The sequence below is a fragment of the Cetorhinus maximus genome, chromosome 2 (assembly GCF_964194155.1).
Source record: "Cetorhinus maximus chromosome 2, sCetMax3.hap1.1, whole genome shotgun sequence".
Classification (NCBI taxonomy): Eukaryota; Metazoa; Chordata; class Chondrichthyes; order Lamniformes; family Cetorhinidae; genus Cetorhinus; species Cetorhinus maximus.
In genome coordinates, this window is record NC_135880.1 from 63862623 (window position 1) to 63886231 (window position 23609).

The following is a 23609-nucleotide window of genomic DNA, read 5'->3' on the forward strand; positions in this document are numbered from 1 at the left end:
ACCACATCAAATGCCTTTTGGAAATCCAAATATACAACATCGACTGATTCCCCCTTTATCCACCCTGCTTGCTACATCCTCAAAAGAACTGTAATAAATTTGTAAAACACGCTTTTCCTTTCACAAAACCATGGCGACTCTGCCTGATAGTATTATGATGTTCTGAATGTCCAGCTACTACCTGTTTAATAAAAGATTCTAGTATTTTCCCCAATGACAGATGTTAGTTTTCTGCTTTCAGCTACTTTGCCTATCTCCCTCCTTCCTTGAACAGAGGTGTTAAGTTTTCAGTTTTCCAATTTGCTGGGACCTTTCCAGAATTTAAGGAATTTTGGCAGATTACAATCAATGCATCCATTATCTCTGCAGCCACTTCTTGTAAGTCCTTAGGATGCAGGCCATCAGGTCCACAGGACTTGTCAAACTTAAATTTCTTTGTTTTCCTAGTACTTTTTCCTCTAGGTGATAGTTATCATTTAAAGTACCTTCCTCCCTTTTGCCTCCTGATTTATGATTCTTGGAATGCTCTTTGTGTCTTCTACTGGGAATACAGATACAAAATACTTGTTCAAAGTCTCTGCCCCTTCCTTGTTTCCCATTATTAATTCCCTAGTCGCACCCTCTAATGCTCACTTTAGCTACTCTTTGTTTTTATACACTTTGTTACAACTGGGATGGGAGGAGTGCTCAGTTTATCTAGCCCCACTACTCCACAGGTCCCACCATTAGTTTAAAAATTTAATGCACTCACCAAAATGGCCATTATACACCTTCACTGCTGTTAGGCCCAGAATAAATGAGACTTTAACCAGGCTTCTTTCAATAAACTCAGAATGATTGATTTATTATAAAATGAAACTTCTTTTTCAAAAGCAAGTTGCAAGAACTGGTTAACACAATTTATAATCTGGAAGTGTAACTCCAGAAAATTCTCCAGCACATACTCACACAAACAAAGGACAAAGAGATAGGGTCTCCGCACAGGTGGGTGGTTGAAGAAAAGACTTTACAAAACAAAGGCTAAAGTTTTCAGGGTTGACACTGTTGATCTGGAGCTTCCTCATCTGAAGGCACATTACTTGTTCCAATTGATGACTGGAGGTTCTCGACAGCAGAGCCGGATCAATCCTTCTCATCTCAGCTTCTCAGGTTTCCAAAGACAGACAAGATCCAGTGAGATGAGGATTCCTAGCTGGATAGTTCAATTTTAGGGTACCCTTCATCGCATTGTGTGGCACCTACCATGTACTAAATGGGATATATTTCGAACAGATCTAGCAACTCAAGACTGGGCATCCAAGGTGTGCTGTGGGCCATCAGCAGCAGCAGCAGAATTGTACTTAACTACAATCTGTAACCTTATGACCCGGCATATCCCCCACTCTACCATTACCATCAAGCCAGGGGAACAACCCTGGTTCAGTGAAGAGTGCAGGCAGACATGCCAGGAGCAGCACCAGGCATCCTAAAAACGAGGTGTCAACCTGGTGAAGCTACAGGACTACTTGTATGCCAAACAGCATAAGCAACAAATGATAGGCAGAGCTAAGCGATCCCACAACCAACGGGTCAGATCTAAGCTCTGCAGCCCTGCCACATCCAGTCGTGAATGGTGGTGGACAATTAAACAACTCACTGGAGGAGGAAGCTCCACAATATCCCCATCCGCAATGATGGGGGAACCCAGCACATCAGTGCAAAAGACAAGGCTGAAGCATTTGCTATAATCTTCAGCCAGAAGCGCCAAGTGGATGATCCATCTCAGCCTCCTCCGGAGGTCCCCAGCATCACAGATGCTAGTCTTCAGCCAATTCAATTCACTCCACGTGATGTCAAGAAACGGCTAAAGGCACTGGATATTGCAAAGGCTATGGGCCCTGGCAATATTCCGACAATAGTACTTATGAATTGTGCTCCAAAACATGCCATGCCCCTAGCCAAGCTGTTCCAGTACAGCTACAACACTGGCATCTACCCAGCTATGTGGAAAATTGCCCACATATGTCCTGTACACAAAAAGGACAAATCCAACCTGGCCAATCACCGTCCCATCAGTTTACTCTCGATCGTCAGTAAATTAATGGAAGGGAGCATCAATAGAGCTACCAAGTGGCACTTGCTTAGCAATAACCTACTCACTGACACCTAGTTTGGGTTCTGCCAGGGCCACTCAGCTCCTGACCTCATTATAGCCTTGGTACAAACTTGGACAAAAGAGCTGAACTCATGAGGTGAGGTGAGTGACTGCACTTGACATCAAGGCAGCATTTGACCGAGTGTGGCATCAAGGAGCCCTAGCAAAACGGGAGACAATGGGAATCAGGGGGAAAACTCTCCACTGGTTGGAGTCATACCTAGCACAAAGGAAGATGGTTGCTGGAGGTCAGTCATCTCAGCTCCAGGACATCACTGCAGGAATTCTTCAGGGTAGTGTCCTCGGCCCAACCATCTTCAGTTGCTTCATCAAATGACCTTTCGTCCATCATAAGGTCAGAAGTGGGGATGTTCGCACAATGTTCAGCACCATTCACGACTCTTCAGATACTGAAGCAAGACCAGGACAATATCCAGGCTTGGGCTGACAAGTGGCAAGTAACATTCACGACGCACAAGTGTCAGGCAATGACCATCTCCAACAAGAGAGCATCTAACCATCGCCCCTTGATGCTCACTGGCATTACCATCACTGAATCCCCTAATATCAATATCCTGGGGGTTACCATTGACCAAAAACTGAAGTGGACTAGCCATATAGATACTGTGGCTACAAGAGCACTTCAGAGACTAGTAATCCTGCGATGAGTAACTCACCTCCTGATTCCCCAAAGCCTGTCCACCATCTACAAGCCACAAATCTGGGAGTCTGATGGAATACTCCCCACTTGCCTCAATGAGTGCAGCTCCCACAACACTTGAGAAGGTTGACACCACATCCACAAACATGCCTCTACCACCAATGCACAGTAGCAGCAGTGTGTGCCACCTACAAAATGCACTGCAGGAATTCACTAAGGCTCCTTAGACAGCACCTTCCAAACCCACGACTACTACCATCTAGAAGGACAAGGGCAGCAGATAGATGGGAAGACCACCATCTGGAAGTTCCCCTCCAAGTCACACACCATCCTAACTTGGAAATATATCACCACTCCTTCACTATCAATGGGTCAAAATCCTGGAACTCCCTTCCTAACAGCACTGTGGGTGTACATACACCACATGGGCTGCAGCGGTTCAAGGCGGCAGCTCACCACCACCTTCTCAAGGGCAATTGGGATGGGCAATAAATGCTGGCCCAGCCAGCGAAGCCCACATCCCGTAAATTAATAATTTAAAAAACTGATAACCACTCTATTTCAGGCAATGCAATGAGTACGCAACCTGGGCAGCTTCAACTTCTCAGTTCATTCCCAAAGGAGTTTAAAAAAAAAGTTCAAAACTTAAAGCTTATCTCCATCAGGTGATTTCCGGTAAATTACTAGCCTTTGCCTTTAAACCAGTTTTTTTTCCATTAAAATAATTGCAGTTCGAATAAGCAAACAGCTCTCCTCCTCAAGTACCATGCTGGTCAGGTGATTTCTTGGAGAAGTCCCATGTGAACTTATGACCTTTTTAAAAAAAATCTAAGTGTCCAAATAAGGCAATGTCCTTCAAATTTTGAAAGAAAAATACAGTTCCTGAAGATATGGTTCTCAACTTGTAGAAGATTTTACTATCTGTTTTCATATTTCTTGTTAGTTTTCTCTCATACTCCAATTTCTCCCTCTATTATATTTTTACAAATCTATTTTTATTTGGCAAATTTCAAAACATTCTAAGCAGATTAAAATCCATAAAACTTACCATATTGTTTGTGCAGAGAAATATCATATTAAATCACATCAGTCAGAACAAAAGAAAAGCAGCTTTGCTGAGGCTGAGAATTGCCCATTGCCAATAATAGGCACCAATTGACATGCCTCACCTCAAAAATCCTTAGAAATTAAATTGTCATTTCCACTGGTAATCAACACTCAGTTAAACGCAGCAAATAGATGAACACTCAGAATTACATCCGTTTCCAAGAACCCAGAGTAGCATCAATCCTTACATCTTAAATCCATCTGGCAATTAGTGGACTGCCAACTTCACCTGTAGTTATATATCTAGAATTGTACAGCAACACCCATCTAGCTATCAACTTAGAAAGCTGTTGTAATAAACAACCAGCTCAATTACATAAGCCTTAAAACATAATTATCCACCAATGTAGCTTGTTGGTCTCCGCTTCTCAACATCCTCTAAGTCACTCTCATTTGTTGTTTCACCTGGGAGATAAAGAAAAGTATCTAACTATGACAAAGGTATCCCTCCTTACCTTTCTCGGACTGTCTGCAGCCTTGGACATGTTTGACCGCACCATCCTCCTCCAAAGCCTCAATGCTGTTATTCATCTGGTTGGGACTGCACTCACCTGGTTCCATTTGGAGTCATCTAATCATAGCCAGAGAATCACCATTGATAGCTTCTCTTCCCACTCCTCCAGTTACCTCCAGTGCCCCTAGGAACCTTTGGCCGCCTCCTGTTTCTCAACAACATGCTGCCCCACGGGGAGATCACCCAAAGGCATAGCTTTTGTTTTCACATGCACGCCGAGAACATCCAGCACCCCGACCACCGCCTCGCTCAACTCCTCCATTGTTGCTAAATTATCAAGCTGCTTATCCGAGATCCAGTACTGGATGAGCAGAAATTTCCTCCAGTTGGGAAAACTAAAACCATTGACTTCTTTGGTCCCTGCTCCAAACTCTGCTCCCTAGTCACTGATTCCATCCCTCCCCCCGGCAGCCATCTCAGGTGGAACCAGGCTATTTGCAACCTTGGTGCCATATCTGACCCCAAGGCAAGCTTCCAATCACATTATCTGCACCATCACTAAGACCGCCTGTTTCCACCTCCTTAACATTGCCTGACTTCGCCCGTCTCAGCTCATCTGCTGCTGAAATGCTCATTCATGCCTTTGTTACCTCTAAATTTGAATGTTCTAATGCAGACCTGGCTGGCCTTCACATTCTACCCTCTGTAAACAGGTCGTCATCCAAACTCTGCTGTCCATATCCTTACCTGAACCAAGTTCCATTCACCCATCACTCCTGTGCTCAATGACTTACATTGGCTCCTGATCAAGCAACATATTGATTTTAAAATTCTTATTTGTTTTCAAATCCATCCATGATGCATCAGAATTTTTGGTAGTGGCAGTCACCATAGAGCTGCCATTTATAATACAGTGCAATCTATTAGGCAGAGTGACTGAAAATAGCTCTATGTACTTCTGCATATATTCTGACAAAATTATTATCTCACCATTACTGCATAAAGCTTCACAAGTCATGACAAAGATATTCTTGCCATTAGGAAGAGAGCAAGAATACAGAGTTTTAAGAAATAACTGCAAATTCAATTTATATTGGTAAATTCATTTAGCATCATCACAGATTGCGTTCAATTTGAAAGGTCCCTCAGCTAGTGTTAATTTAACACATCATATTCTAAGTCTTGATTTTTATCAATTAAATAAGATCATTTCCTGTACCCTAACAATTTCACTGAATAAAATACTGAAAAGTAGGTGAGAATGAGTAAACTGGAAAAAAAGACTCCAGCTCAAACTCAGTTGAAAAAGGACTAATCCAAATTCCTGATTCATGCTACTGTTGACTTCAGCACCCAAATTACAAAAGGATTAAAAAAATGATTCCAACCAATTGCTACATGGCAACGTTGGTCGACAGTGCTACTCTCTAAGCTACACTTAGGGTGAGACAGATATCCCTCTGCCTGAGCTCTGAAGAGTCATACAGACTCGAAATGTTAACTGTTTCTCTCTCCATAAATGCTGCCAGACGTGCTGAGTTTTTCCAACATTCTCTGTTTTTATTATCTCTGCCTGCGCTTGATAATCTTCTGCAGCTACCTGTCATGTATGAAGTTGATACAGAGACCTTATTGAGCTTGAAAGGCCATTGGCTCTTTAGCAGCAAATAAAACACCTGGAAAGGATGGAATACCAGTTCAGGTACTGGAATATGGAAATCCCCACCTGCTGTCATACCTCCATGACCATCTCCTCCTCTGCTGCAGAGAAGGTCCTGTCCAACAGGATGTGAGTGACACAAGCATCACATTATGCAAGAACCAAGATGATCGAGGGGATTGCAACAACTACTGGGGGCATCTCACTCCTCAGCGTCACTGGGAAGGTCTTTGTCAGGGTCATTCTAACAAGGCTACATCGATTAACCGATTAAATATACCAGGTGGCACAATGTAGCTTCAGAGCAGACAGATCCATGGCAGCGATGATTTTTCCCTACAGTGCTTCAAGGGAATTGCAGAGAGTAGTAAACATCACTCTACCTTACTTTTGTGAATATCACAAAAGCATTTGACACTATGAGCAGGACAGGTCTCTACCAGATACTAGAGAGGGGGGGTGGGGGAGGAAATTGACTGTCCTCCCAATCTTTGCAGTCTCATACAATCCTTCCATGATAACATAAACAAGTCCATTCAATTTGACAGTTCCATCTACGAGTTTGGAAATCATGAGCACATGCAACTCCTCAACCCATCAAGGCTGAAAGCCAAGGCAAAAGTGTGGCAAGTCCTGATCAGAGAACTCCTGTATACTGAAGAGACAGCACTAGTTACCCACACAGAAAACCAGCTCCAAAAGCTCATGACTCGTCTGTCCATTGCCTGTCATGTTTTCCCTCACTATCAGAATGAAGAAAACTGTAGGTATAGGATGGGTACTGTCTCTCTGCCTGTAATCAGACTCAATAACACACCATTAGAAGCAGTCAGCAAATACAGCTACCTTGAAACTAAAGTGACAGACATCCTGTCTCTCTCACTGAACAGCTCAGCACACACATTAATAAGGTAGTCACCAACTTTGGTGGACGAACAAAATGGGCACAGAAAAACAAACTGATCCGCAGCAACAAGTTACTTACCTACAAGGCCTGTATCCTCAGCACACTGCTGTATGACAGCAAAACCTGGACAACTTACACCGACCAAGGAAAAAGGCTCAATAACTTCCTTCTCCGGTGTCTATATTCATCCTTGGTATCACTGAAGGGCAAGGTCACGAATGAGGCAGCCCTTTCTAGGATAAACAAGCTGAGCATACAAGCGCTAATCAAGCAAAGGTGGCTTTGCTGGCTATGGCACGTGCACAGGATGGTCACATCCCCAAGGATATGCTATATGGGGAGGTAGCCCCTGCCAAGAGACCAGCAGGACGCCCAAAGCTCCGATTCAAGGATGCCGTCAAAAGAGACATGAAAGCCCTCAACATCAATCATGACAAGAGGGGAACTCTAGCTGACGATTGATGCAAATGGCAACAACTGCTATGGGCGAGAGTTTGCCACCACCATGACATGTGGCTTCAGAAGCTCCAAAGCTGATGCTAGTCCTGCAAACAAGGCATTAGTGGAGACCATCCTGCACCAACGGCAAGGGACAACTTCATGTGTGACATCTGTGGCAGACTTTGCCTTTCCAGAAAAGGCTTCATCAGCCATCGAAAGTGCAGATGATCTCATCTGACCTCAAAGTTCTGAGGCTGCATTTCCATCATCTCTTGCAGATGGAAGGATGCCAATCACCCTCTGTTTGAAGTGTACATGAGTGGACAGGAGTAAAGATAGGAGCAGGATTGCCTGCCAACACTCAACTTGTACATGAATAATCACAAGGGTGAGGTAACAGATAACAACTAAACCCCATTAAAGAAAGTCAACTGAATTTAAATGATTCTATAAACAGCTCCAAAAGCAATATTATACAAAATAACTCCATCAGGCATTTAAGTCACATAGCTGCAGCACACAGATTGCACAAATACAGCCATGTGATTCTAAAGCTAAAATCAACATTGATCTTTAAATAATAAAAACAAGTATTCGAATGCATTTAATTATTAAAACCGCATCTGATAATGCAAGAACAGCTTTTCCCATCGAGTCACTAGGTCATATTTGTTCCCGGTTAAGGCAACGAACTTTAGATGTAAACTTGCATGCATCTGTCTTTACCTCAATACAGCCTTGATTCAAACATGGGCAAAAGAGCTGAACTCCCGAGGTGAGGTGACAGTGACTGCCCTTGACAGCAAGGCCGCATTTGACCGAGTGTGGCATCAAGGAGCCCGAGCAAAACTGGAGTCAATGGGAATCAGGGGAAAACTCACCACTGGTTGGAGTCATACCTAGCACAAAGATGGTTGTGGCTGTTGGAAGTCAATCATCTTAGTTCCAGGTCATTACTGCAGGAGTTCCTCAGGGTAATGTCCTAGGCATAGCCATCTTGAGCTGCTTCATCAAGGACCTTCCCTCCATCATATGGTCAGAAGTGGGATGTTCGCTGATGATTGCACATTGTTCAGCGACTCCTCAGATACTGAAGCAGCCCATGTCCAAATGCAGCAAGATCTGGGCAACATCCAGGCTTGGGTTGACAAATGGCTAATAACATTAGTGCCACACAAGTGCCAGGGGATGATCATCTCCAACAAGAGAGAATCTAACCATTGCCCCTTTACGTTCAATGGCATTACCATCACTGAATCTCCCACTATCATCCTGGGGGCTACCATTGAGCAGAAACTGAACTGGACTAGCCATATAAATACTGTCGCTACAAGGGCAAGTCAGAGGCTAGGAATCCTGCGGCAAGTAACTCACCTCCTGACTCTCTAAAGCCTGTCCACCATCTACAAGGCACAAGTCAGGAGTGTGATGGAATACTCTCCATCTGCAGCTCCAACAACATTCAAGAAGCTCAACACCATCCAGGACAAAGCAGCCCGCTTGATTGGCACTCCATTCACAAACGTTCACTCCCTCCACCACTGACGCACAGTAGCAGCAGCGTGTACCATCCACAAGATGCACTGCAGGAATTCACCAAGGTCTTTGGACAGCACCTTCCAAACCCACGACTGCTACCATCTAGAAGGACAATGGCAGCAAATACAAGGGAACATTATCACATGGAAGTTCCCCTCCAAGCCACACACACCATCCTGACTTGGAAATATATCGCCATTCCTTCACTGTCACTGGGTCAAAATCCTGGAACTCCCTCCCTTACAGCACTTGGGTGTACCTACACCACTTGGACTGCAGCAGTTCAAGAAGGCAGCTCACCACCACTTTCTCAAGGGCAGTTAGGGATGGGCAATAAATGCTGGCCTAGCCACCGAAGCCCACATTGTTTTTTTTTATTCATTCAAGCAAAGATGGAAATGTTGCCCAGATCACGATGAAACAGGAGGTAGTTCAAACACTTGAAAGGTTTAAAATTGATAAGGAGGCAGTATTGGATAGACTCTCTGTACTTAAAAGTTGATAGGACACCAGGATCAGATAACATACATCCAAGGATACTGAAGAGGGAGTGCAGATTGCAGAGGCCCTGGTCATGATTTTCCAATCTTCCTTGGACTCAAGGGTGGTGCCAGAGGGCTAGAAATTTGCAAATGTTACACTCTTGTTCAAAAAAGGATGTAAAGATAAGCCCAGCAACTACAAGCCATTCAGTTTAACCTCGGTGGTGGGGCAGCTTTAGAAATGTTAATTTTGGACAAAAATAATAGTCACTTGGGCAAATGCGGTTAGTTAAGGAAAGCCAGCATGAATTTGTTACGGGCAACTGGTGTTTGACTAACTTGCTTGAGTTTTTTGACGAGGTTAACAGAGAAGGTTGATGAGGGTAGTGCTGTTGATGTGGTGTACATGAACTTCAAAAAGACATCTGATGCAGTGCCAAACAGGTTTGTGAGGAAAGTTAGAGCTCACGGAAGAAAAGGAACAGTTGTAACATGTAAACGAAATTGGCTGAGTGACAGGAAACAGTCGTAGTGAATGGTTGTATTTCGGACTAGAGGAAGTTTATACAGGGAGTTCCCCAACGGCCGATGTTGGGAGCCCTGCTCTGCCTGAAAAATATTGATGACTTAGGCCTCAATGTATCATGCACAATTTCAAAATTTGCAAATGGTTCAAAACTTGGAAGCATTATAATTATAAACTGTGAGGATGGCGTAGAAGTTCAAAAGAACATAGAAAGGTTGGTAGAACGGGAGGAGAAGTGGTAGGTGAAATTTAATGCAGAGCATTTTGGTAGGAAGAACGCAGACAGTATAAAATATTAAGGGTACAATTGTAAAGGGAGTGCAGGAGCAGTGGGACCTGGGTTCATATGTACATACATTTTAGGCAGCAGAACAGGTTGAGAGGAGGGTTAATAAAGCATATTGCATCCTAAGCTTTATCAATCGGGGCATATAATACAAAAGCAAGGAAGTTATGTTAAACTTGTATAAAACACTGGTTCCACCTCAAATTAGTATTGCATCTAGATCTGGACACCACACTTTAGGAAGGATGTGAAGGCATTAGAGAGGACGCAGAAAAGATTCACAAGAATGGTTCCAGGGATGAGGAAGTCAATTTGAAGAAGTCAGGACTATCGTTCCTTGGAGAAAAGAAGCAGAGGGGAAATTTGACAGGGATATTCAAAACCATGAGGCTTCTGGACAGAGTGGATAGGGAGAAAATGTTCCCAGTGCCTTCTCGGTGCGAAGGATCGAAACCAGAGTGTTCGCCAGAGTCTGGTTTCAACAATCTGCCAGCTGGCTTCCTGTACCCCACTCACCATAAATGTCAGCTCATCTGAACCTCTGCATCCTATCCCACATCAAGTGCCACTCATTAAATCAGCCCTACCCTTACTGACATGTTGGCTCCAAGTTCCACAATTTTAAATTTTCATTTGTGTTTAAATCCTTTCATGGTCTAGTGATCCCACTATCAATTGTAACCACCTCCAGCCATGGAACCTCCCTAAAAATCTACGTTCCGCAAATTTTGGTCTTGTGTACGACTACTCTCTTCACCCTATCAAATGGAAGCAATGCCTTCAGAAGTAGGCTCCATGTTCTGGGTTTCTCTCCCTAAAACTCTTCTCCTCCCTTCATGTAGTAGCAACCTTCCCTCCTGCTCATTTGCGCTTTCCCTCTTCAGTTCCTTCTAAGAGCCTCACATTTTCGATTTCAATGAACAATAGGCAATGCGACTAGAGAAAAGAATACATGAATGAGGTGGTTCTCCATTGCCTTCCTCGTGCGTGCTTAAAGGAAACACAAGTCTTCTCAAAGGATCTTCCTCCGCCAGTAAGCAACCGTTGTCCCTAAAGGTTTAGCCCTTCCGCCATCATCACTGAAAATTTGCTGGTTCTATCACCATTGACCATGGCTCATAACTGAGCATGGGACGACTCGGAAAAAGGCAGGGATGACCACCCCCTGCAGGGAATTTTGTAAAGTAACTGACAAAGTGAGGAATGGAAAACATCCCGCACTAGCAGGGTATTTTCTACATTTCCAGGTTATCACTGTGAAGGCCAGTATTCAAATGATGCATTCACACTACAAGTTTTGCAAAATGGAATGGATCTTGCAATAAAAGCCAAACTTTAGTAAACTCAGCGTTGAGGCCTGCTTTGACTGAAATGAGATTACATCCTCCAGGAAGTCTCACTTCTCTGTTCCAGTTTCACGTTGGGTGCCACTCCAGATCCAGGCTGTAGTGTCATTGCAAAAGCAAAGCTGAACCACTGTGCATCAATGCTACAGTTATATTGTGCATGCACCCAAAGTTTTAGAAAATAATGGATTTTTAAAAGGCTAAACCTAGATTCATGAACACAAGCCTAGAGCTAGATTGTCGATTTGCATTAGGAAACTTTCAAAAGTTTATTCATATTCTTTTAGGGCACTAATTTAATAGAAGTTAAAGCTCAGCTCCATATGAACAACACTATAGCTATTTCTGGGGATTTTTAAAATACATTTTTTAAGAAAAACCCTCCTAAAACATTGGATTGTACTATTCTCAAATATCAGTCTAGAGATTTAAATTTTATGCTTCACATGTAATATTGATAACCCAGATGTGATGTGCATGCATCTGATTTTCAGCAGAAAAGGAAAAAAGTGAGACTTGGATCATCTCTACATATTTCTGACAGGATTATACTCTTTATATAGCAGCAAACATCAGTCTTTTACTTCTAGGTAGTGTAGGGAAGTACTGCAATGCACTGACAGTTACCATGCTGATAGGCCACCGAAAACCAAGGTCATCAAAGTTGACTCATGTCAAACATTGAGGGATTGCTTACTAAAAGATTGCAGCTTTTCCCTTGTGTATAACCGCAATAATTATTGTGCATTCATAATGGCAGACAACAATAAACATAGGTTCTCCAATTTTAGAAAGCTTTTCTGCGAGGACAATCCAATGGTGAGCTCCGTAAATGCTTTATCTGTGAACTGCTTAAATAATTGTGGGCTACCACTGAGCTTAGGCTGTATCTTTAACTCTCCTGCTTTTTCAATTTTGATAACATTCAAAATCAAATTTGAAAAAAAGGATTTCCACCCCCCAAAGATTTTCTTCAACTTATTTCTTCACATTAAGCAAAGGTTTAAAAACAGGTTTCTAGTAAGCAATAAATATTAACTTCAATGATCCTTGCTACAGTAAGTGTTTATTCAAACAAGCTTTTAATTGAGCCCTATTTATTGTTTTATGCGTCTATAACATTTTGTTTTCCCTTTCAAATTTAGATTTTAGTTATGTTAATTGCAAGTGTCAAAATGAAGACAACAGTAACATTTTTTTTAAATCTGCCAAAAAACGTCTTATAAAATACCAAGCTTTAGAGAGGGTGGAAGAAATATCAATTCATTTTCAAAATTTTATTTTGGTAAGCTTAGCACGCATCAAAATGCCAAGTTACCCTGCATTTGCTAATAAACTTTAACTGCAAGTGATATACTTCCAAACAAGCATGCATTTTTAACAACTTGGCTAAATTGGCTGCCACTGTTGACCTTTAAATATCAAATCAATGAGATTCTATGGAGTCCAACTAGTCGGGGTACAAGCATTACATCCAAAAATCAAGTTAACATGAACACTTTCCAAAATTAAGGGTCTCATTATATTAAGTTTTCTCATTTGAATATATTTTGCTGCACTTTCACCGAACCTTGCCATTTCTCAATATAGATATGAAACTGGGTGAAATAGAATTAGTGTGGGCCACTTACTTTAAAACCCATCCCTCCACCAATTTGGAAGCATGCATACATATCGATAACTCTATTTCATTATTCACTCTGGTCGCAAGAATAAAAAATAGAATTTTTTTTTAAAATGTTGATGTTCAGAGAAACTTGGGTGTGGTCATGCAAGGAACTCAAAGCTAGCACGCAGCAATTAGGAAGGCAAATGGCATGTTGCCCTTTATTGCAAAGGGATTGAAATACAAATATACAAGTTAGGAGCAGGTGCAGGCCATTCGGGCCCTTGAAGCATAAAGAATAGAATTTTTTTTAAAAAATAGTCTTGCTGCAATTGTATAGGGCTTTGGTGAGACCACACCTAGAATACTGTGTGCAGTTTTGGTCTGCAGATTTAAGGATATACTCACACTGGAGGCAAAGGCTCACTAGATAAGTCCCTGGAGAGGGTTTAATCTAGGTTTATATTCTCTGGAGTTTAGAACAATGAAATATGATCTAACTGAAAACATGCAAGATTCTGAAGGGGTTTAACAGGGTAGACATTAAGACATTGTTTCCACTGGCTGGGGAATCTAGAACACAAGCAAAGTCTCAGGGTAAGGGATTGATCATTTAGGGCTGGGATGAGGAGAAATTTCTTCACTCAAAGGGTTATGAATCTTTGGAATTCTCTACACCAGAGGGTTGTGATGCTCCATCATTGAATACATTTAAGGCAGAGATAAACAAATTTTTGGTCTCAGGGAATTAAGGGATATGGGGAGCAGGTGGGAAAGTGGAGTTGAAGCCCAAGATTAGCCATGAAAAAACTGAATGGCAGAGCAGGCTCGACGGGCCACATGGTCTACTCTTGTTCTTATCTTTTGTGTTCTTGTATTAGTCATATACCTAGGTTCATAGAATGGAATCATAGAATGCTGAGCAAAGAAACAAGTTATTTGATCCATTTAATTTTTAACACTATTCTCATTTCTTGTGATAGAACAATAGTTTTCAACCATCAGGCTATTTATCCAAGTTAATCATTCAGCCACCTTGTGCCTGTTGGTAAAATTATCCTTCTGTTTACACGACATAGGAAATAGGAGGAGTAGGCCATTCAGCCCGTTGAGCCTGCGCCACCCTTCAATTAGATCATGGCTGATCTTCTACCCCGATGCCATTTTCCCCACATAATCCCCAATAGGAACACAGAAACTATGATGAATAAACAGGAAAATAGTTTCCAAAATTAGATTCAACCCATTATTGGCTGCAGAATTAACAACTATACACAAGCACAATATAGAACTTTGCAATAATGCTTTAAAAAACGAAAACTCCTCCAATAGTCCAGTGGGTAGTGGTTTTAACATAGTTAAGCATCCCAAGATGCTTCACAAAAGTGTTAGAAACAAAATGTGACACTGAGTCAATAAGGAAATATTAAGGTAGCTGATCAAAAGCTTGCTCAAATAGGTTATGAGAAGCACCTTAAAAGGAGAGAGGTAGAGAAGGAGATACATCTAGGGAAGTACTTCCAAAAATTAGGCAGTTGAAGGCACAACAGCTAATGATGAAGCAATTAAAAATTGGGGGGTCCGGGTGAGGGGTGAGCAGGCCAAGAGCCCAGAATTCGAGAAGCACAGTGATCTTGAATGACTGTAGAGCTGGAACAGGTTACAAAGACAAGGAAGAGTGAGGCCAGAGAGGGATTAAAAAACAAGGATGAGAATTTTAAATTCCATGCTGATGGACTGGGAGCCAATGTAAGTCAGGAGCACAGGGATGCTAATGGGTGAAGAGGTCTTGCTGCAAGTTAGGATATGGACAGAGTTTTGGATGATCTCAAGTTTACTGATGGTACCAGGTGGGAAGCCAGCCAGCATAACATTGGAATAGTCATGTCCAGAGAGACGACTAAGTCATGGATGAGTGCTTCAGCAGATGAGCTGAGACAGGGGATGTCACCAAGTTCAGTTACGGGCAGTACCGAGTTAGATGATCTTAACCTAGTCAGCACGGAGGTGCTGCAATTAGCTTCAATATCTCTGCACATTAAAGGGATGGAAGTGGGGAATGGTAAAAGAGAGGCAGGTTTGATTTCCACTGAGCTTCACTGGAAAGTACATGCTGTACAGTTGTTGGGTGACAAAATCAGGCTTGTCCACAATGCCCTGCATGCTTACTGTCCATCCACACACATCTTGAATAGCATAACGGATTAGAGGTTCTGCAAAAGAAAACATCTCTAGGAAGAGAGAGAAGGGTATAAAAAACATTTCTACTTCTCTTTAGCTCTGAAGAAGAGTCATACAGACTTGAAACGTCAACTGTTTCTGTCTCCACAGATGCTGTCAGGCCTGCCGAGTTTTTCCAGCATTTTCTGTTTTTATTTCAAATTTCCAGCATCCGCAGTCTTTTGCTTTTATCTTAAAGAAGGGTACGTTGCCCTGTAGCCAATTTCTCTGCTGAAGGCACAATAAAGCATAGTTAAACAGACACACTCCAGGATCTTGCCCAAGTAACCATAGGAAGGGAGCTTTCATAATGGGGATTAGGAGGCTATTGACTATAGGACACCAAAGCCAAGCTCAATTTTGTCCTCACTGGGATATCCAAAGCAGGGTTGCAGGTTACCAACTGCAAGTGGGAACCTTAATAATTTCTTCTTCCTTGGGGCACCAACACCAAAATGACACCTTATTCAAATGTATTAGCTGAGATCAGCTTACTTCATACCTACACAGCACCCTAGAAAATTAGGGAATAAGGTGCAGAAATTAAAGAGAACTGGAAATTATGCTCAATCACGAATTGAAAACACATTTGTAAATTGTCTGTTGTTCAAATTCAAGCATAATTCTGATTAAAACAGTTAATGCTCAACAAGCTCACCACACAAATACCAAAGTATTGAAGACTAAAACTCTCAGATCAATCTGCTCTACACAAGCACAGGTGATACCAACTGGCACTGGAAGTTGTGGGGGAGTCTAAAGTCTACTCTTTCAATAGTGGAGATCAATGAAAGAATGGGATTAAAACATAATAAATATCGAACTGATAAATACTGCTTGAAAACTTTAGTCACAGATAAAGTGAAAACACTATTTGTACAAAGATTCTGCTAGGAAATTTGCTGTTATATTTAAAAATGCATAGTTTTCTTCATACTTTTACTAGCAGGGTTTAAGATACAGGTTTTATTGGAACACCTTATAAATAATCTACAAATTACTGAAATTGTCAACAGAATTGATCTGCAAAAAACGGATTACTGTAGTTGCTGCTACGATCCTTTTAACCCCACAGAGCAGTCAGATCAAGTTTGCTGACACAGCAGAAAGAGACAGCACAACTCCCTTCCTCAACCCAGCCACATACAAACCCAAGAGGCCAACAAAGATATGCCTGAAACACACATTACAAAAAAATTGAACTGAATTTCAAATATATACCTGAGATGTTAAGTGTTTGTTCGTCTATTATAAAATTGTAACGCGAGCTCTTTTTCTTCGCTCCTCAAAGTCTCAAATAATATTCAGCTTCACTTTTAAAAATGAAGATATTGCAAATAAAAGCTTAGCAATACTTTAAAAATATATCAAGGACCCTTGTGCTGGAACCAAAGGAAATTTTTTTATGAATTAAAGACATGGCTAGATGGTTTGACGTATACCATTTTTAAATGGATTGGACTGTAATTGCTATTTCTAGGGCCGCCCGACGTCTGGGCAGGTTCAGCAGTCAACGCAATGATAGATGCTTTTTTCATAAATTATTCATGAAATTATACATGATGAAAAATCTTCGTTTAAAGAATAGAAATAATTACTTGAAGATCAGAAACTATGAAGGATAAAACTGGCTACTTTTATAACACGATTTATATACTTCGACCAAGCCACGTTTGCTCTCCGTGTCAATGCAATCTACGTAAATAATACGACTGCAATATGCCCGCCCCCGAAAAAAATTAAAAAGTCCAAAGCCAATAAAATGAAAAACTGAAGAAAAATACTCATCGCCTAATATAATAATTATCAAATGTAGGAAAATAAACGTGAATTATTTGTAGAATTGCTGAAACAAGGATCTATTATTTTTGGCTGGAGTCTGTGTATTTGCCTAAATTCAATTACCATGCCAGGCTGGCTATACTGCTGGTGTCGAGTCCCCGTTCTCCAATAGTGCTCAGCAAGTACATCTCGGAAATTATGTGCCAGAAATTCCTATAGATCAACATTTAGAGTCTAAAAATTGAACTTATAATTCCCAAAGTGACTGATTTGACACTCGTTAGTCATCGCAAATTAAATCTTTTCTAATGGTTGCACAATAGATATGCCTGGAGCTGGTATGCAAATACGATGTGTCTCTTGAGTGAAATGGTTACTGCAGAACTTAATCAGCCTTGTCTAATCGCTTCCCGACACACATCACGTACTCGGTGTCTCCATTCGCTTATGCTGTTAGAGAATCTGCTACATCCACGCAAAACTATTCTAACAACGAAGTTTATTATTTCGATTACAAGTAGAAAATATCTCAATAGCAAACCAACACCACCACCCAACTTCACACGTACTAGATACCTTTGCTGGTAGACATACGAGCATTTATTTTGATGGCATGTAATACTAGAAATTAAATGCCGATTTAACATCTATGTTAACGAAACAAATGGCAGCAGCAATGGGTGACAGCGACGCCGAAGACCTGCTCCAGCCAAGAGTGAGGGGAAAATCAAACTGGTCAAATTATGTTGGTTGTGGATTGAGAGCTTTCAATTCAGAGAAAAAAAGATGCATTAATTCGGTCAACAAAATCGTCAGTGACTCAAAGGTGAAAAATACTCAAAGTAGGGGAGAAGGCTCAGCGAGAATGACTTGGGGCTTTTAAGACGTGGAGTTGGGGAGGGGGTCATTTTGATTGAAAGAATGAGCTGGATTCATTAAACAGTGAATGGCTCATGAGTTTTTCTTTTAAGTCCATATCTATCCCCGGGCTACTGCCGACAGTAACTGTCAGTCACTACGGCTATTCCCGCTAATGAAAAGTTGAAATAACGCTAATAGAACGATAAACCTTCTCCCACCCCCACCTTTGAAATCTGAAAGGCTTCCAGCGCTCGGAAGGCTGTCTCTGTCAACTTAACGTGAAAGACGGTGATTTTGCCGGGGTTCGCTTTCCCACACGACAGTCCATAACGCTGATCCTCAGTGAGCGCCGCCGCCATCTTGGAATGGCCCCTCCGACATCAGTTTGATGCCCCTCTCATCATCCACGTCCCCCCTCCCGTTCCTCCCCGGCCTCTGAAGCAACAAACCAGCAGAGCGACCGAGGAGATAACTGCGGGCCAAACGGCTGCCACCCAACTTCTTTGGACAACCACATCCCGCCCAGCTCGCCGCCTCCCGCACTCTGTGATTGGCCCAGCTGGTTCCCACAGCAAACATTGCCGGCGAAAGCTTTTGTTTACTGATTGGTCTAATGAAACATCCATCTTGCTCACTCAGACCAATAGTAAAAAGCATACCTTCTAATTGGCGGTTTCCCGAAATTCGGTTGCGAGCTGGGGGCGGGAGTTAGCGGCTGGGGTCGTCTGACGTCACGCCTTCGCTCCGAAGCGGATCTGCTCTCCACCTCCCCCCCCATCCCCCATCCGCCATCCGCTGGGTGGTGATTGGCCAGGGAACGTCACTGGATGCGGTCCATAGGTTCAATTGACAAAACCATGTCAATCATATGACGTACGACGTTGCCTGTTTAAATATGTAAATAAGGATCACGTCACAGCTGTTCTCAATTTATGAGAAACTGAAACAGCAGCACTACTGAGCACTACTGCTTAACTCTTCCAGCGCTTGAGTGGTTTGCATATTAATTCTGTGTTTTCTCTCCACTGATGCTACCATATCTGTTGAGTATTTCTAGCATTTTCAATTTTTCATTCCATGATGTCTCATCTTGGACAAAACAGATTCTGTGCACCTTAGGTAAAATGTATATAGTATAAATAATTATCCTTTGTCAAGATAGTGAGGTTTCATGTGGTGCCTTGGAAGGAGGTGTAGTTAGTGGCAAGGGGGGACAGAGTTGGAGAACAGGGACTGAGGTCAATAGCTATGATTTACCGTTTGTTTAATTGGAGGAAATTACGGCTTCTCCATGTTGTCAGTGTTCTTGTGGACTCGTAGTGCGTGAATAGAAAAATGAGCGATTACTGGAGATGCGCTGATTGATTAAGTAAGAAAGTCGATGCATAATCTCCGGCAGCAGCAGCAATCTCCTGTCCCTGCAGTTGAGTTCCCAAGCGCGTGAGCATCTCATTGTTTACATAAAGTTGACCACAAAAAAAGGTCGAAATTAGCGACAGGTCATTTGGATTGGCGCAAAGCCTGACCTGGAATACTCAACGGTGCAGTTTGGATCAGGAAAGAAAGTCATGGACATTGAGTTTCTAGTCTCAACTGTCAAAAAGCTATTCCAATTATAATTTGGATGTTTCCCTTGTCAATCTTCCAAACGCATCCCTATGGAAATTTTAACTTGTTCAAAAGTCCACCGCCCACATTTTTATCTCATCGCCATGCTCTGTATAAATCACTGGCTTGCTAACTCAGTGTATTACATTCTAAGTGCTGCTCTTGGTTTATAAAACCCTCCATAGATTTATTTATCCTATCTCTGCAAGCATCCTCAGCCCTATGATTCAAAGTCTTCCAATTCTGGTTTCACATATGTATCTGTCATGGTGGTATTCTCATCGAATTTCCTCCGAATCGCCACTGTAACATTGCGAGAAATATAGCGGAAAACCCCGTTTGCACATCGCTGCACGTCAGGCAAAGTCATCGTGGTAAAACACTAACAGCTCCGAGGAAATTCCTGGCCCTGCTGACACAAATGTCAGCTATTTTGTCACCACCCTTTAAACCTCCCTTCCAAAACTGGGGCAGTAGTTTAAACCGTTACTGGGGAGATGTAGTATGTTATTAAATTTATACTGTAACTAGTTAAACTCCATAATATAACTATGAATAATCATTGAGTGATATGCTAAACTTGAAATCTAATTAGTTAAATTAAAATGAAGACAGGGCAGGTGATGTATTGCAGCTATTGCATGTGGGTACTGGTGGTTACCAGCATGCTTCAGGACAGCCACATCTGCAGTAAGTGTCTGCAGCTTGAGGAGCTTCAGCTCAGAGTTGATGAGCTGGAGTCCAAGCTTAAGACATTGCGATGCTTCAGGGAGAGGGAATGTTACTCGGATACTTGGTCCTAGGAGGCAGTCACACCCCTAGTCTAGATACTTCAGATTTGGCCCATGGTCAGGGACAGGAGGGTGTGACTGTAAGAGAGATAGTTATGGAATACAGAAGGTAGCAATTGAGGAGTCTGTTATTCAATAGTTCTAAGGTTCTTGCAGCTTGTATGGACGAAGGCAGGGACTGCAGGGAGGATGAGAAAACTAACCATGGCACTGTGGTGCAGGAGGCTATTCAAGTGGGGTGAACAAAAAGAATGTAGTTGTGGTAGGGAACAGTATAGTCACGGGTATAGATACTGTTCTTTGCAACCGAGAGTGAGAGTCTTGAAGGCTTTGATACCTACTCGGTGCCAGGGTTAAGGACGTCTTCTCAGGGCTGGAGACGAACTTGGGATTGAGAGGGGAAGGATCCAGTTATTCTGCTGTATATGAACACTAATGACATAGGTAGGATGAAGAAAGAGGTCCTGCTGCGGGAGTATGAGCAGCTAAGGACTAAATTAAAAACAGAACTACAAAGTGCTAATCTCAGGATTACTACCTGAGCAATAAACAAATTGACATAGGTTAAATAAGATCAGTGAGTTGAATGCATAGCTCATAGATTGGTGTGGAGAAATAGGTTTTGATTCATGGGATACTGGACCATTCTTGGCCATGGTGGGTCCAGTATACTGGCGAATCATGTAACTAGGACTGTAGAGATGGCTTTAAACTAAATATTGAGTGTGGAGTTTTGGGGGTAGGGGGTTCACGTGAAAGTTGATTTGGAAAGTTAAAGAGAAAGGACAAGGCAATAATGCAGGGTAGTAATGCAAGTAATGATAACCAGTGAGACAGGAAGAGATGGAGCTTACAAGCAGAACAGTACACCAGCAAATAAGGTCAGAGTTGAGAAAAATGGTAGAAAGACAGAATTAAAGGCTCTTTATCTGAATCCACACAGCATTTGTAACACAATGAATGAACTGACACCCATTTACTTCTATTTGTGCTATGAACATATAGCCATTACAGAGACATGGTGGCAAAGTGACCATGGCTGGGACCTGAATATTCAAGGGTATTTGACATTTCAGAAGGACAGAAAGAAAGGAAAATGAAGTGGAAGCTCTGTTCATATAGCATGAGATCAGTACAAAAGTGAGAAATGATCTTGGTGCAGAAGATTCAAATGTAGAATCAGTTTGGGTGGAGACAAGAAATAGAAAAGGTGGTGGGAGTGGTTTATAGGCCCCCTGACAGTAGTTACACTGTAGGACAGCGTATAAGTCATTAAATAACAGGGACTTGTAAGAAAAGAATGGCAATAATTGTGGGAGATTTTGATCTTCAGATAGATTGGATGAATCAAATTGGCAAAGGTGGCCTGGAGGATGAATTTTTGGAGTGTATTCAGAACAATTCCTTAGAACTATATGTTCTTGAACCAAACGGGGAACAGGTTATTTTAAACCTGGTAATGTGTAATTAGATAGGATTAGTAAATTACCTGATAGTAAAGGATCTTCTAAATAACAATAATCATAAAATGATAGAATTTCAGTTTTGAAGGTGAGAAATTTGGGTCTGAAAAGAGTGTCTTAAACTCAAATAAAGGCAAATACAAGGGTGTGAAGACAGTGTTGGCCAAAGTGGGCTGGAAAATAGGTTAAAAGGTAAAATGGTGGATAAGTAGTTGCTGACATTTATGGAGATATTTCATAACTCTTAATAAAAGTATGTTCCATTGAGAAAGAAAGACTCTGAGAATGATGCACCATCCATGGCTAACTAAGGAAGTTAAGGATGGTACCAAATTAAAGGAAAAGATGCACAATGCTGCAAAGATTAGTGGTAAGCCAGAAGATTGGGAAAATTTTAGAAACCAGCAATAGATGACTAAAAATAACATAAAGAGGGAGAAACTGGAGTATAATAGAAAACAAACAATAGATATAAAAACAGACAGTAAAAGCTTGTACAAGAATACAAAAAGAAAAAGAGTAGCAACATTGAGCATTGGTCTCTTAGAGGACAAGGCTGGGGAATTTACAATGGGAAACAAAGAAATGGCTTAACAAGGAAACTTTGAACAAGTATTTTGTATTTCTCTTCCCAGTAGAAGATACAAAAAAAAACTTCCCAAGAATAGTAGAAAAGCTGGGGGCAAAAGGGCGGAAGAACTTAGAATGATTACCATTACTAGAGAAAAAGTAATAGGGTAACTAATGAAACTAAGGATTAACACTTTTCTTAGACCTGATGGCCTACATCCTAGGGTTTTAAAGGAAGTGGCTGCAGAGATAGGGATACATTCCAAAATTCTCTAGATTCTGGAAAGCTCCCGGCAGATTGGAAAGCTGTAAATGTAACACCACTATTCAAGAAAGGAGGGAGACAGAAAACAGGAAACTATAGGCCAGTTAGCCTAACATCTGTCCTCAGGAAAATGCTAGAATCCATTATTAAGGAGGACATATAGAAAATCATAATATAAGGGGCAGACTCAACATGGTTTTGTGAAAGGGACATCATGTTTGACATATTTATTAGTGTTCTGTGAGGATGTAACAAGCAGAATGGATAAAGGGAAACAGTAGATGGAGTGCATTTGGATTTCCAAAAGACATTCAATCAGATGCCACATAAAAGGTTGCTGAGAAGATAAGAGCTCCAAGTGTTGTGGGTAAGATGTTAGCATGGATAGTGGATTGGCTAACTTCCATGAAAGGGAGAGTTGGGATAAATGGGTCATTTTCAGGCTGGCAAACTGTGACTGATCTCTGGAAGAGAATTCCAAAGATAACGACTCTCAGAAGAAATTTCTCCTCATCTCAGACTTAAATGAAAGACCCCTTATTTGAAAGTATGCCCCTAAGTTCTAGATGCCCCCAAGAGAGGAAACATCCTGCGCATCTACCCTATCAAGTCCCCTAAAAATCTTATACATTTCAATAAGATCACCCCTCATCCTTTTAAACTCCAATGAGTATAGGCCAGCCTCTCAACCTTTCCACATAAGACAACCCTTTCATCCCAGGAATCAGCCTAGTGAACCTACTCTGAACTGCTTCCAATGTAAGTGTATCTGTTCTTAAGTAAGGAGACCAAAACTGTACACAGTACTTAAAGTGCAGTCTCATCAATGCCCTGTACAATTGTAGCAAGAGTTTCCTACTCCGTCCCCTCTTGCACTAAAGGACGACCTTTGCCTTTCGT

The 23609-nt window shown here is 41.8% G+C and overlaps 1 protein-coding gene across 2 annotated transcripts in view; it reads right to left on the reverse strand.

The window, feature by feature from the left end:
* The window catches only part of ell2 (elongation factor for RNA polymerase II 2), a 168102-nt gene extending 149545 nt beyond the window's left edge, over nt 1-18557 (reverse strand). For both annotated transcript variants that reach the window (XM_078565467.1, XM_078565458.1), the window contains exon 1: nt 18237-18557. In XM_078565467.1, the coding sequence (XP_078421593.1) occupies nt 18237-18371 (135 nt within the window). In that variant the 5' untranslated portion in view covers nt 18372-18557. The remainder of the gene's footprint in view (nt 1-18236) is intronic.
* Nucleotides 18558-23609: the final 5052 nt, after the last annotated feature.